The sequence below is a fragment of the Astatotilapia calliptera genome, chromosome 18 (assembly GCF_900246225.1).
Source record: "Astatotilapia calliptera chromosome 18, fAstCal1.2, whole genome shotgun sequence".
NCBI classification, from domain to species: domain Eukaryota; kingdom Metazoa; phylum Chordata; class Actinopteri; order Cichliformes; family Cichlidae; genus Astatotilapia; species Astatotilapia calliptera.
The window spans coordinates 4,900,729-4,916,028 of NC_039319.1; the positions used below are offsets into that span (position 1 = coordinate 4,900,729).

At 39.4% G+C, this 15,300-nt stretch overlaps 2 protein-coding genes across 4 annotated transcripts in view; both read right to left on the reverse strand.

The window, feature by feature from the left end:
* LOC113010480 (solute carrier organic anion transporter family member 5A1-like) overlaps positions 1-4,469 on the reverse strand; it is a 97,517-nt gene extending 93,048 nt beyond the window's left edge. The window contains exons 1-2 of one of the 3 annotated variants that reach the window (XM_026149555.1): positions 2,326-2,369; positions 1,889-2,132 (exon numbers count right to left, since the gene is read on the reverse strand). In XM_026149555.1, coding sequence (XP_026005340.1) covers positions 1,889-2,090 — 202 coding nt within the window. In that variant the 5' untranslated portion in view covers positions 2,091-2,132; positions 2,326-2,369. Of the gene's footprint in view, positions 1-1,888 lie in introns of all 3 variants that reach the window. The other 2 variants (XM_026149554.1, XM_026149553.1) reach the window with 2 other exon arrangements.
* Positions 4,470-10,850: 6,381 nt separating this feature from the next.
* Positions 10,851-11,762, reverse strand: LOC113011230 (E3 ubiquitin/ISG15 ligase TRIM25-like; the record flags this gene model as incomplete). The annotated part of the gene is made up of 1 exon (XM_026150669.1): positions 10,851-11,762. A coding segment is annotated over exon 1 (912 nt), but the record flags the coding sequence as incomplete, so codon positions are not given.
* Positions 11,763-15,300: the final 3,538 nt, after the last annotated feature.

The following is a 15,300-nucleotide window of genomic DNA, read 5'->3' on the forward strand; positions in this document are numbered from 1 at the left end:
TTAATCCTTTAGTCGATCACTTTTCTTGATCGTGTATGAATGTAAACTTCTGTTAACTTTGAGGCATTTGCTTGGACAAAAGACACAACACGGATATTACTTACTAGCTCTTTCAACCATTTTATAGATAAACAAAGAGCAATAAGCAAAATTGACACTAATTATATGTCTGTGTCGTAGCATCTGCTCTTAAAGTCAACTACCTTGTGCTTCGTAGGTTTTCAGTGCAGTGCTGAGATCAACTATACTGTAACATTTTTAGTCGTTGAGTTTAATAAACCGGATGTGTTTACAAACCTCATAGCTTTCTCTGTGTCATATAAATTGGATTTTCATTTGTTTTTGGAGGTTTCTTCACACAGTAAGTAATGTATTAAACCATTAGAAAACACACAATACACAATGTATAATTTTTCTTTTTTTACTTTACAAAGGGTTGCAAAGCATTTAGACATTTCAGTTTTTCCCAGCATTAATCAGGTGAGGTTAGTTATTGCCTGTTTTATTGTATTTCATTTCTATTGTGACTCCATCATTTTCTTCTCTAGAAAAAAATCCAGGGACTCATCGAAATAAAAACATAAGCAATGAGTTGTTTTTCTCTGGCTTCCAGTTTGTTCCCAATGGAGATTCAAGTGCTTCTACTAAACACTGTATAAGAGAGAGACATGGAACTCAAAGAATCACTAATAGAAGTTTTTGGGAGGACTCCATAATGGCTCCAGATGGCGGTTGTCCCACCACTGCCTCTAAAAAGAGCCAATCATCAGCCAAACTAGTAAAACATGTGGGCTAGTTGTGTTATTGCACTGCTGGTGAACACCATTTACAATAAACATGTAGGTAAATGTACTTACAGTCTTTCTAATGGTAATATCTGTTCAGATCTCCTGTGGGAGGAGCCAAAGTCACTGAACTTTAACACAGCCATGAACGAAGCCGTCATGGTGCGTAGCTTTGCATGTGTAGTACAAATAAAATGTTGACAACCAAAGCTTTTAACCTGATTTCAATTTTAACTTTGGCTTCCAATTATTATTAAAACCAGATGATTAAGATAAAACAAACTACTGCTTTCTAATAATAGTATTATTTTTGCCTTTCAGTACCTTAATTCCCTTTAATTTTACACTTCTCTAAAACTCCAGATTCATTCAGTTCACATTTTTTTATTAATTTATTTTAAATTAACATAATTTCAAATGGACTTTCTTAATTTAAAACTTGATTAAAACTTTGGACGCGGCCAGTACGGCTGCTGAGTGGTGAGCACAGGCAGTATAAAACATGGATCTTAAAGGTGAAGCCAGCGCGGAAGTGCCTTAAACTTAAACCTGCGTTCTTCCTAATAGCCAGTAGGGGCCAACAGCTGGACTTCTAGTTGTATAGAAGTTAATAGGAGAACAACCTTCCAACCTGCCCTCTCTAAACTCTGTCCTGATGAGTTTATGGACTCAGTTACTCATCTAAGGTCACACTGAATAAACATCAAGCCCAATTTGGAAATTTTAGTCATTCTAAGAGTCTCTAGAGGATAATCGTGGGTGCATTCATAGGGAAAAGGTGGGTGTTTTTACAGTGAAATGATGCTCAACTTGAGGCTTCATAGTGGGACTTCACAAACCAGTGGAAGTCTGGTTAGTAACCATGGTGGCTACTTCCATCTTTCATAGTGTCTGTAGTTTTGTCAGATCTGCCAGAGCAAAATGCAAACACAACATGCAAAAGTGTCACAGCGCTGTCTTGCTGTGAGCCAGTGATGCCCAATTCACCACTGTGCTGCTACTGGCCTCCATGCTGGTGGTGGATGCATGTACAAATCCCAGCAGAACTGCTCCATATTTAAGGTGGGCAGGAAAACTAACCAAACATTCCCCCAAACTCTTACCTAGATACAGCGAGGCATTCTCCTTCTTCACATTGTCGTCCAGGTAGGTGGGCCCCAGCGTGTAGATGGGCGTGGACCCCATGCCTACCAGGATCTGAGCGATGACGAACAGCGCCACGTACAGGTTGTGCTCGTTGCCCTCCTGGTCTCTGGGACAGGAAGTGATGTCAACGCGATCCCTGCTGCTGGCATTGCTATTCATGCACAGGCCCTCGTTGGCCGAAGATGAGTTGACCTCCTGGATCTGGTAGGGCGGGGAGATGAAATGAGGTAAGGAGAATAGGGCAGCACCCACAGCGATGAAAATGCCCCCCACTGCCAGCCAGCGAGGCCTCTGGCCCCGCCCACCAAAGTAGCTGATGAAGACGACCACCAGGAGGCTCCCGATGTCGAAACAGCTGACGAGCAGGCCAGACTCTGAGCTCCTCAAGCTGTACCTTTTCTCTATGGTGGTGATGACGCTGCTGAGGTAGCCAGACACCATGAGCGACTGGATGAACGTCAGGTAGCACATGCAGAACAGGAAGCAGCGAGAGTCCTGCAAGATGACGCCAAGGTGCTTCCGACTGGGCAGACGAATCTGAGCTAGCCTGGCTGCGAAAAACCCCGGGGGCTTCCTCCTAGCCATGTGTTTACTCCTTCGGATCTCCGTGTTCTCCATGTACGAGGCCGGCCTATTCAGCGCCGACTTCCCTGGCTTTGGCGGGTAGTTTGCTCTCGTTGGGGACTCGGCCTGGAACGACTCAGTGTTGGGCGGGTTCTGGATGAACTCTGTGCTCTCCTCGGCCGTTATGGACATCCGCACTGAGCTCGCCAGTAAGGTTTTCTCCTGAGGTGCAGCTTCGCTTAAAACAGGCAAACTTTTAGATTTGAAGTTCGTACCTGGATCCTCCACCTCGCTGGAAAACCCGTCCTCCTTCTGAAGGGACTCGGACAGCTCTGCTTCCTCGTGGTCAGCCATCATTTTCAGTCAATTTTCTTTAGAGGTTCAAAAAAAGAAGCCGGCCCAGTCAAAGAACACATTTACAGTTCAGGGGCTGCTGGCCATCACATCTATTATTAATAGGAACACCTACTCCCACAAAGAGACCAAAAAAAGCAACAATGACAAGCACGCTCACAGCCTCTACTGTATCTCTGCTGCAGGACAGCAGACAGCTCTGGGTTTGTTTATCTTGTCATGCACACTTGCCTTCTGCCACCATCCACCATAATCCGGAGGTGGAGACCGCTCAGGCCTCCTCTGCTCGGCCAGCGGAGCTCCGGGGCCAGGGCTCCCTGCAGATGCTTGCTTCAGCAGGACGCTGGTGCTCCTGGGTCGGGAGCAGGGATGACATTAATTCACAGAGCATCCCTGACAGCCCTGCCGATGCAGATCACACAGCCGCAATAATGTCAGTTCTTTCATCAGGTTGCATGATCGTCGTCCCCTGCTCCTCCTAACTCCTGCCCAAGTCAAGGGCAACCCCGACTCCAATGTTATCAGCGCACCAGCTGTCCTCCCAGCGGGCGAGGGGGGCTGGCATTTAGGGATTATCTTTCGGTGCAAATTCCTGGGGAGGAACATGAACGAATAAAAATCAGGGAAACGGGGAGAAGTCGTCGAGGAGAACCAAAGACAGCGAGCAGAAACAGAGCTGCAGCTCACTGCAGTGCTGCTCGGCTGCTGTCTGTCGCTGTTTTGAAAACAACCAGGTTCAATCCAGGAAACACTTCAAAATAAAAGCTACAATTTTAGTGACAAAACTCCCAAGACACACAACATCATAACTGTGAACAGTAATGGCCATTTCGGGCTTTCTAGACTATTTAAGATAATATAGCTTGTAGTAACTTTCCTGACCAATGCATGTTTTCACAATTATCTCCACACGGCTTCAAATATTGCAAAAATAAATAAAACAAAAAACCGGAATCCCATTAACTGTATATTACATCTAAAAAACGTTTTCTGTGTATATTCACGTGCCTCTATATATAATCACTCTTGAACATGTGACTGAATCTGCGATATTTAATATTAAATTCGGTCTGCTTAACACAAACACAATAAATTCCTAACAGCAAAATTAGCAAATTAGAAGAAAGGCCGTCGGAATTATCACAATTTTACTGTTTGTTTGTTTTGTTTTTTGTTTGTTGTTCTTTTTAATGTAGGGTTTACAATATAATGTGTGGAAGATTAAAATGTTTTATTTTGAAAAGAACCATGGCTCGCGGCCATACAGCTAGCGGCTAACAACCCGTAACAATAACAATATCGACATTGTCTTTCATTAACCTGACATACGGTAAAGATGAGACATCATTCAGACCTTCGTGTCCAACTTCCACTAAATAATACTCAAGGGCTGGTAGTGAAGAGTCATTCAAGCAACGCCCTTGTTAAAATATTCCACATTCAAAATATCATGTAGCAAATTAGTGGAGAAAATACCGGAAAAGTGTTTTCAAAATAAAATAAAAGCGTCAGAAAAAAAGGGGGCGATCGCCCATTAAAGCAAGGGAACTTTGGAGATTCATTTTGAGGAATTGCAGGTATTTAAAATACCAGTTTGGCCAGTAGCCGATGCATCCGAGTTTGTTTATTTGTTTGTTATTTATTCATACTGTAGTGTCAAATCAAAAGATAAGCTAAACTGTTTCAAATCTTTCTTTGTCAAAGATAGCAGATGTAAAGAGCAAAGAACACCCCTCTGTGTGAGAGTAAAAAAGCCAAGCAAAGGTTAGACGAAATTTCGAGTTATTAGGTCAGAGGCTGAAACAAATTTCCACAGGTATCAGTCAGTGAGGCCAATACTTGAGTATGTGACCAATATATAAATATTAAATTAAGCCTTTTTATCTTACATTTTTATCTAGATCCTAAAATAGGCAAAGAGTTTAGATAAAGGTTAAATATAAATTAAAATCTAAAAAAGTGAGAACAATGAGATGTGAAAAAAATACTATAATACAAAAACACATACTGCATGTTAAATATACAATATACACTTAATGATAAGTATTTATTTATTTGTTTAGTTAAAACGTCATGCAGCATAATAAGCATAATGAGGTTTCAAACTTCTCCAAGGGCTAAATGAAGACCTGCAATGCTTTGCCTTAAGTATGTAGATACCAGTGTTGGTCAAGTTACTTGAAAAAAGTAATCAGTAACTAATTACTGATTACTTCCCCCAAAAGTAATCCCGTGACTTTACTGATTACCTATTTTCAAAAGTAATTTGTTACTTAGTTACTTAGTTACTTATTTAAAAAATGATTTACAACCTGAATAGGTAAAGAGCTTTCTATTTTTTCTGCATCATCCATCATATAAAATGTAATCAAATGAAAAAGTCTCTTTTTGAAACTAGTTTTATTAGTTTTAGTCTTTTAACTTTGCGCATGAAGCAAACATTAAATTATATGCAACATTCTCTGACTAGAAGAAATTTGTTTAACATTTAAACCTATTTTCTGCATATTCCAGCATATAAAATAATTTTTTTGTGTGTTTACACTCACTCTTTCAAACAGATGCAAGCAGGGGCGATTCTAGGATCAGAGCTTTGGGGGGGCTGAGCACCCAGAGAGCTGCCCAGCCAGCCAAGATACACTTTACAAATCAAATCAAATCACTTTTATTGTCACATCACATGTGCAGGTACATTGGTACAGTACATGTGAGTGAAATTCTTGTGTGCGAGCTTCACAAGCAACAGAGTTGTGCAAAATACAATAATGTAAACAAGCAAAATACAAGAATGGCTACATCTGAAACTAATAAATATATGTACAATATATAATAGTATATGCATTTCTGGATGTGTAAACTAAATATTTTTCTACGTGTGTGTGTGTGTGTGTGTATACACATATTTTACAAATTAAATAGAGTAAACAATAAATAAAATATGTAAAAATATACTCGTCACAATGAGACTTCTTGCCTGTCTCTGTCAGTCCCTGCATCCTCCCTGTCCTCGTCGTCTGTTGTCTTTGTCTCCGTTATCAGTCATCAAAATTTTACCATCTCTGTGCAATTCTGCAAATTTCTTTATTAAATCATAAGATTCTTAAATTCATCAAGTCTCTCTGTGCCTGGGTCCTCATCACAAAACATGACATCACTGTTTTGTACATTTTAACACAATTTAATCCCCACATTTGTGAAAGAAAAGCAAAACACTTTTGTCTGTAACAAAACCATCAAATCAGATAAAGGTTATTTAAATGCTGCAAAAGAAGAATGGATTGGAATTAAAAAAAAAAAAAACACATCCTAACCTTAATTACTGGGTGAGAATAATGAGTGACGCTCATAGTGAGTAAAAAGTAAACTGAGTGCATTTTTTGGACAGCGATTCACTTTTAATGTGCATGTATAATATAATACAGATGCATAAAAAACACTCCCAAAAAAGAATAAATTATTACAAATAAATTATTACAAAATATTAAGAAATATATATATATAAAAATGGAGGTAACTTTGCCTGTGGTAGAATGTATACCATGCATGAAAAAATCTTTACTGCAGATACTAATTTGACCAATTTAATAATACTAATTTTGCGTTAGATTCATAAGATTTATGAGTTTCATGCTTTCATAGTGGTCCTTAGGAGAGCTTGACATTTTTTATCAGGTGGTACACACTGTAAAAAGTTTGAGAAAAGCTGATAAGTGTATGTGTGCTTTTGGAAAACATTTAAAGCTGCAGTGCAGAATCTTTGAAACAAGCTTAAAACATTTTTAGAATATAAACAGAGCATCTGCTTCTCTTTACAGCTCCTCATGTACGTACTGCGGCAGTCATACAGACAACTGGACGGTCCAAAAGTTGGCCGACCTATTACTGGCTGAGGTTTTAGTAGAGTTGTGGCTGAACCACATAAAAATATATAATTAATTTTAATCTCCCCAATCAATTATAACATGATGTTGGAATGTTGTTAAAGAGGGTCAAAACTGTTTCAACCCAGTTTGTTTAGCAGAGTCTGTACAGCAGCTTTAATATGGAGAGAACACAACTTCCAGATTGTGTGAGTAAAATCAGGTTTTTTTTCTCTTTGTCAGTTTAACAGTTTCTGTTGTGCCTGTCACTGTTCCCTGTCTGTTTCCTTACCTGGTTCTTCCCGACCTTGTACTTTCTCCTCACATTCTCCTCTTTCCTCTCTTCCTCTTCGGACTGACAATCATACACAAATAGATTGTATTCAATTAGATGAAAAATTACATTAATATGAAAAAAAAATACTATTAAGATCACTAACAAAAAGTCCTCTCAGTGTACTTTCAACCAAAAGGCAAATAACCAAACCACATGTACATCTAATAAAAGATAAATATTGAAACACTGATCCAACATTATTGATCATTTGATTTTATACTTTTACCTGAATGTGGCTCCTTTTTTTGAAAAAACTTCCTTATATCCATTATGAATCTGGCTGCCTCTCTGTACACACACACACAACAGAAGTTATAAGATTAATGGGCATCCAGTCAGTTAGCTAGTTAGTATCCATTTCAAACAGGACAGTGGTAACAACAATAGGCTACGGAGAACTTTAAGTTTTTGATTTTAAATAGGCTGTATACATTTCAATGGGAGCAACAGGACGGTGAAATGTTGATGATTTTACTACAGAGTAGGACGGATTGTAGGGTAGCAAACATTGTTGGAAAACACGTTTTCAACAATGCAGGTTACCTGGTGTAATGTTTTTCAGCTAAAAAGAAACATGGTCTGACTCCTACCTAACTATATAAAGAGTAACTGAAGGTTAAATGCAGCTAACATGTCCTGTTTTAAGCCAGGCACTCACACCTCCGCAGCCACCATCGCTCTGGCAGCAAGAGCGCTAGAGCCAGAGCAGGGGAGAGGCGAGCTGGAACAAACCACTTTGGGAGGGGGGGTTATCTATACTTCTGTTGTTAAAATGTTACGTCTCAACCAAGTACTGTATGCTTTTTATATTTTTAGTAGTGTGTCACACAAACAGCAAATATTGTCAAAAAAGTAAGAAATCTTTGGGGGTGCTGTGATTCATCCCTAAAAATGGGCTAAAATCGCCCCTGGATGCAAGTAAAACACAGCAGAAAATAAATAAAACCTGTTGCTCTGTTTTCACCTGTATAGCAGGAGTAGGGCAGGCGGAGGTTTGCCCTGGTGCAGGTGTGTCACAGCGGTCAGTGGAAGGATCTGGGAGTTTCACATTCCCGTGGCAGAATACTGTCGGTACTTGCTCGGACGTTTAGGGTTTTTGTCGCTGTAAAAAGAAGTTTTCTTCCCACGCATCCCACGATTACAGAATCAAACGCAGCGTGCTTACAGGAAAGTAACAGTAATCTAATGAGCTTTTTTGCAATAGTAATCCCTTACTTTACTCGTTACTTTAAAAAAGCAGTCGGATTACAGTAACAGTAAGACGTTACTTGTACTTGTAATGCACGTTACTTGTAACTCATTACTGCCCATCTCTGGTAGATAAATAAGAAAAAACATATAAAAACCACAAATATTATTACCAGGCATCCAAATTCAAAAACAACCCAAAAAAATGAGATGCAGACACTGAATATGGGAGCAGGCATTTACACCCATTTAGCCAGATGAGACCTTAGAGAAGTCCAACACTGATGTTGTGCAACGACATGTCCACAATCATTGTTTCAGTTCATCGCAAAGATGAAAGATTAAGTTACAATTATCATGCAGATTGTCTTTATGGACCCAGCTTTGCTGGCATGAACACTATCAAGTAAACACTGGATAGGGTCTTCCACAAGAGTTTGCAAAAGACAAGATTATTTAAGTTCAGTAGCATGACGAAACATTTAAAACAAAAACTATAACAACTTAAAAAAATACAATAAAGTAAAATCTTTACTTTTTTTAAATTAAATTTGCCAAAATATGAACCAAAATGAGGAATTTGTACATGTGTTTATTGAGCGTGTGATGTCTACATCTCTCAAACAGTCTAGTGTAGTTTGAAAATTAAACATTCTCAAAATAGAAACTCATAGGAACAAATAGCCAAAAAATTTATCTCTGGAGACTAACTGAATTGAAATCCAGCTAAAATAAAACAAAATATTAACAACTAATGAAAAACAAACTTTAAAAAAAAAAACAGACACCATTTAAAAGTTTACAAAGGGTGTCCATATACTTTTGGGATATGCAGGTAAGAGACCTGAGCTTGAGAAAAGAGCACAAGAACGCAGCGACCTCTGGTGGTTAATATGAAAACGACAAATACAGAAACCTGCATTTAAATTAATCACATTTTTCACATTATTATTAATATTTAACACATTTAAAATTATTTTAAGTAAGTAAGAAAAATGTATTTATATAGCACATCTCACGTAAATATAACAAAGTGCTTCACAAAAAAGCAAGAAAAAAACAACATATCATATTAATCTGAAGCAATAGACACAACATAACATCATTTATTGTTTGGAAATACTAACAACTGTCACTCAAAGTTCTAAAGCCTCACAATGGCTGCCCCATTAATTCGTTGTACAATACATACTTTTTATGATTAAAAAAATCAACATAACGAAGAGCATGAATTGTTCCTAAGAAAAAGGAAAAGTAGTTTTGTTGTGAACTGAGTAAACTTAATTTTCCAAAATATGAACAACTATAAAATGTGCCCGTCTGTGGTAAGAAGCTCGTTCATCTGATAAACAGTTTTGTTGGTCGCTATCGTGCAGGTGTATTGTGTAGCTGCTGCATGTTATGTGTGCTAGGTTTTCATGCTTTGTGGTCATCTCTGTGCAGCTAACCAGTGGATTAACTTTAGTTGTGTCTAGCTGATTTCCCACTACCAGAGGATCTGAACCAAGGAGCCATTACTTTGCAGTTTTGAGGTGGAATCACTTTGCACGTACTGGGTACAAAGTCGCCATCAAACCTCTTCTAGTAGGTACAAGGAACCACAACCAACCACCACCCATCACTGGTCTCACTAATGCCAAGCCGGCATGTCGGCAGAACCAAGAGGAGCATCAACAGTACAGCATTAATGATGAAAACCAGCGCAGAGCTAGGAAGGGAGATGCACCCAGGGCTGTTCAAGGACAGTGGTAGACCACAGAAAATCCTGGAGGGTGAAAATCAGACCTACATCCAGCTGCAGAGCCACACTAACAACAGCAGCAAGCCCCACCGTGAACGTAAACACCAGCAGACCAACAGACACGCCTCCAGCAGGGCAGACACAGACGGAGGCAGCAGTGGCACCAGCAGTAGCAGTAAATATGTAGTCATAAAGGGTTCAGAGTGGGTTTGAAACACAGACAGTAAAATTATTTAGCTCAGTTCAGTTCAGAAAGTATTAGAAATAGTATCCTGAATACCTTTTGTTCTAAGATTTGGTGCCAGGTTTTTATTTACCTTGATTAAGCAGAGACTTTAATGCCCCAATTGAAAGTTCCTTACTTAAACCATCTTAAAGCAGCTTCATTCAAACTGAGCAACCCTTTATGTTACACAATTAAAGTTATCTTTTTCATTGCCATCCACAGTTAAAGATTTGAATAATTTTGTTCATGCTTAATTCTGCTTAATTTATTTGTTGTTACTGTGACCTCTAGCAGTACATCTGTCCGGATGATTAGGATAACATTGTATTACCGTCATGAACGTCGCTTTTCTGTTTTTTTCTGATAGTAACACATATTTGTTTGCTGTGTTTGGATCCAATGTGATTTCACATGAATATTTTAAGAATTCATCTCTGGTCTTTGGCTCAGATTCTGGTAGTGAACCATCCACATTAGTGATTTTCATTAAGACGTTTGTCCATTTCTCTCTTAAAATTGATTGTAGTATATCTCTGGTCTCTGATAGTGCCCTTTGCACTCTGTCAAAATGCTGCAGACAAAAGGAGTGGATTGTAATAAAGCATATAGACTCACTGAGTGCTGACAGTGAGGGGTAGTTGTGTAGAAACTGGATGTGATCCTCTGTGTGTGAGAGCTGCTTCAGCTCAGCATCTTTCCTCTTCAGCTCAGTGATCTCCTGCTCCAGCTTCTCCTGAAGCTCTTTGACTCGACTCACTTCAGTTTCCTGCTGGGATCTGATCTGCTGCTTCACATCAGAGCTTCTTTTCTGGATGAGATGGATCAGCTCAGTGAAGATCTTCTCACTGTGCTCCACTGTTTGATCAGCAGACTGATTGATGGCCTCCACCTCCTGTTGAAGCAGCTTCACATCTTTCTCTCTGTCCTGGATTCTCTGCTGGATGTTTTGTCGACTCACCTCCAGCTCTCTCTGCCTCTCAGTCCTTTCTGCTGCAGCTGAGACTGTGTCGTGGCCTTTATGTTCATCCACAGAGCAGAGATAACAGATACTCTGCTGATCAGTACGGCAGAACATCTTCATCACCTCATCATGACGAGAGCAGATGTTCTCCTGGAGCTTCTTGGAGGGCTCCACCAGCTTGTGTTTCTTGAATGTAGGTGAATCATAATGAGGCTGAAGGTGTTTCTCACAGTAAGAAACCAAACACACCAAACAGAACTTCACTGCTTTCATTTTTCTCCCATTGCAGACATCACAGGCCACATCTTCAGGTCCAGCATAGCAGTGATCAGCAGGAGCAGCTTGGAGTCCAGTCTTCTTCAGCTCCTCCACTAAATCTGCTAACATGGTGTTTTTCACCAGGACAGGCCTCGCTGTGAAAGTCTGTCTGCACTGAGGGCAGCTGTAGATTTTCTTCACATCCTCCATGTCCCAGTGACTCTTAATACAGTTCATGCAGTAGCTGTGTCCACAGGAAATAGTCCCCGGATCCTTCAGTAGATCCAAACAGATCGAACAAGAGAAGGCGTCCTGATCCAGATCAACTCTTTTTATCGCCATTTCTCTTCAAAGTCCCAGGGTACTTAAGTTTGCTTCAGCTTCCTTCAGCAGAGTTTGAACTGTAAGCCAAAAGCTCGCCATGCTTGTTTGTTAAAGAGCCTGCAGTAAATGACGTTTATCAACTCTGACACTCAGCCGCTTGCACCCATCTAAAACCTGGCAGGTCTGTGAAGCGGCGGGACACTTAAAATATCTGGACAGACTGAAATGTGCCAGTTCGCTTGTTTTGTTTTGTTTTTTAATCAAAGTCTCAGCAGCACTTCTACCGACCTCAACCAATCAAATATTTGGTTTCATTAGATTTGCACTCCTTGAGTCCTTTTTCAGTACGCACATTCTTCATCATTTCTCTGCAGAGTGCATCAGTTCTGTTGTCTGAGTAAGTGTAGTCAAGGCAGCAGATTCAGACACACATACAATCTACTGTATAGATTTATCACAGTAAATATATCAACAAAGGATCCAAAGTGATATCCTGCTCTTGCATCCAGGTGGCCAAAAGAAAACGAAAATTGTCACAAGCTGTGAAGAAAGTATTGGTTAGTCCAGAGGACCCGTCATCAGTAAACTGGTATTGGCTGGGATGTTTCATGTAAAAACCAACTGTTCATCATCTGAAACCTTTACAGACATATATGTATTTGTATATTTGTATAGCGCTTTACTAGTCCCTAAGGACCCCAAAGCGCTTTACACATCCAGTCATCCACCCATTCACGCACACATTTACACACTGGTGATGGCGAGCTACATTTTACCATGTCGGATCATTTTTCACAAACAGCTGCTTAAAAGCAGGATGAACGCCAAGACTTGTGCGCAGTGGAGTAAATCAGTAAATCATTTAAGCTGCTTTCCAGAAGAAGAAGCTTTATTTATTTGTGGGTACAAAGTCACAGTGAACTGAACAAACTATACGTGCTGTTTCCTTTGTCGGTGTGATTGGATGAAATGTGTCACTTAAAGAAGAGTGACTTTCAGTTTTGTCTTTTGTAATTAAGATCCTTCTGATCAGATCCGTGTTACGCACCAGCTGCTCACTGCAAGATATCTTATCAAAAAGTCTGTGAGGAGCGATAGGGGAGAAATTAATTTCAGTGAGAGCTGCAGCGCCGAACACTCAGACTGTTGAGTCTAAATACAACTGGAATGGTTTTATTTTGTTAGAGTCAATGATTAAACATCCAGACAGTCAAATTTTTAAACTTGACATTCAATCTACAAACAGGTCTGAAAAAGTAATTTTTTAAATGTGTTTTTTAAATAATCAGCTATGTCTTCACTCGCTGTCCGTATTTATTTCACTCTTCTTTCTTTGAGTGTGTTGACATTTTAAAAGTATCTTTGTGTAGCAAATGCTTGACACTTTACTGTCTGGTGAGGCTCACACTGGATTTCTGAAATTCAAAGTCCACAGATGTAGGAGTTAGAAATGTGCATACAAATTCAAATTCAAATTCAAATTTTATTTGTCACGTACACAGTCATACACAGTACGATATGTAGTGAAATGCTTGGACAACTGCTCGTGACCTAAAGAAAACAAAAAAGGAAAAGGCTATGAATAAGATAGGAAATAAATATGAAAAATTAAAAAGGGTAAATTTAACTAGGAAGGATGGCACACATCAGATGAATTCCAATGACGTTGTAGGGGCGTAGCGTGGCGTCATGGTAACAATCCGCTACAATTTGTCTCACATGTCGACTCAAAGATTTATTGGCCAGATTTTGACAAACAGCTTTATAAAGCTAACGCAGTTTCCTCTTGCTGCCACTTGGTGCCGCCTGTGCTCTTTGTTTCCCTAAAGCAGCTAACTCATCATGAGGCATGATGGTTTTTGAAAATAGAGCATCACACAGGTGATACTTGTGTGTCAAATATGATGCACTTGGCTTTACAAGGTTTATTATGTCACGTGTATGTGTAGCTGTATGTTCTGTTAGTCTGTAATGATGTTGATGTTGTGAGTTTTATACTTGTGTATATTCCCATATTTTTACTGCAACCCTTTTTACAGACCAGACACTGCAGCTGACAACGAGGCTTTAAAGATCCTCTCTTTAAGAAGCTTCGGTGACCCAGCTGTGGCTTTCTATCAGTAAATATATGAGCACCAGGAAAAATAAATAAGCTCACTTTAAAGCGTTGACCTTTATCCATGGCTTTTCATATGAGTAGAGTCAGTTTCAGCTGTATAAACAGCAGCATGACAACTGCAGCCAATTAACCTGTTTAGCACTGCAAACATATACACTGAACCCGGGAACTCAGGCATGTTTGGAATCACATTAGAATCTGCTAAAGCCATCTGGATCCTGGATTTGAACCCAGGCTCTTTTGTTAATAGTCTTCATATCCTCCCCCGAGCTTGCAAAGGTTCCTCTGGTAATTATCATTGCTGTTGTTTTTTTCTCACAATATGAAAAAACTAAGTTACTCTGTGAAAAAAAATCCTTCAGTTTGGTTCTCAAAGGGCAAAAAGACCATCTGGTTTCAGAAATAAGCCAACAAAAGCTACTTTTTCCCATAAAAAGAAAACAAAAACTTTATTGTGACTGAGGTTACAATGACTGGAACTATGCGTGGGATGAGTTACCTTTATTTATTATTTGTTTAATCTTAGGAGCAGATAATAACATGTGCATAATGTTAGAGTGAGCTCAGCTCATGTAGCTTAAAAGGTGCAAAACATTCAGTATGTCAGAGTACTAAAGTTTAACGATTTGTTAAAACTACATTTCTAAAACCAGCAAAAACTACAGAGAAACTGTTTTGTGCAGCAGCCACTTTCAGATTTTGTTTGAGTTTTATGAAGTGAACTTCAAACCTTAATGTTGGTCCTTTTATAAGATAGTTTTTTATGTTCCCTTCAACAAATTTCAATAATAACTGCATGAGAAGAGTTTGTTCATGTTTAAGTTTGTGCCAGTGTTGATTGTGTCTGTAAGTAACTAATGAACATGTGCTGATCATCTGCAGTCTTCTGCTGAGTCCTGGGATTCCTCCTGATCGATCAATTCATTACACCTGCACTCCCCAACAGCAGCAGCTTCTCCTGGCAGTATCAGCACTACAGCAACTTCAGTCTGACCACCAGAATAAACCTGATCCAGGAATGCCCCCAGACCAGGACGAGCAGCTCCCAAAGGATCCGCTGCCAAAGTCCTCAGACCAAAAGGTGGTTTGAATGTTGGGGGTGACTGCTGTAAAGTTGAAGCATGAGTGAAGAGGACCAAACACGAAAAGCCAGTTTGAAATAAAAACAATTAAAGCATTTTGGTCACAGTCCTACTTCATACACGCAGACTAGATAAAATAATCAGCTGCAAACCTAAAAATAAACTTCAGTTAAACAAACAACCACGTACCTGATTAACATACAGTTATCCGATGCTGCTGTAGCACTGAAGCTGTACAGTAGGCCGTTAGGGAGATGTGATATGATCTCCCAGTCTGTCAGCGAGGAAACCACCAGTAAATATTTAATCAGCAATTTAGTTTGCCTTTTAAATATTCATGAAATCTAATCAACTT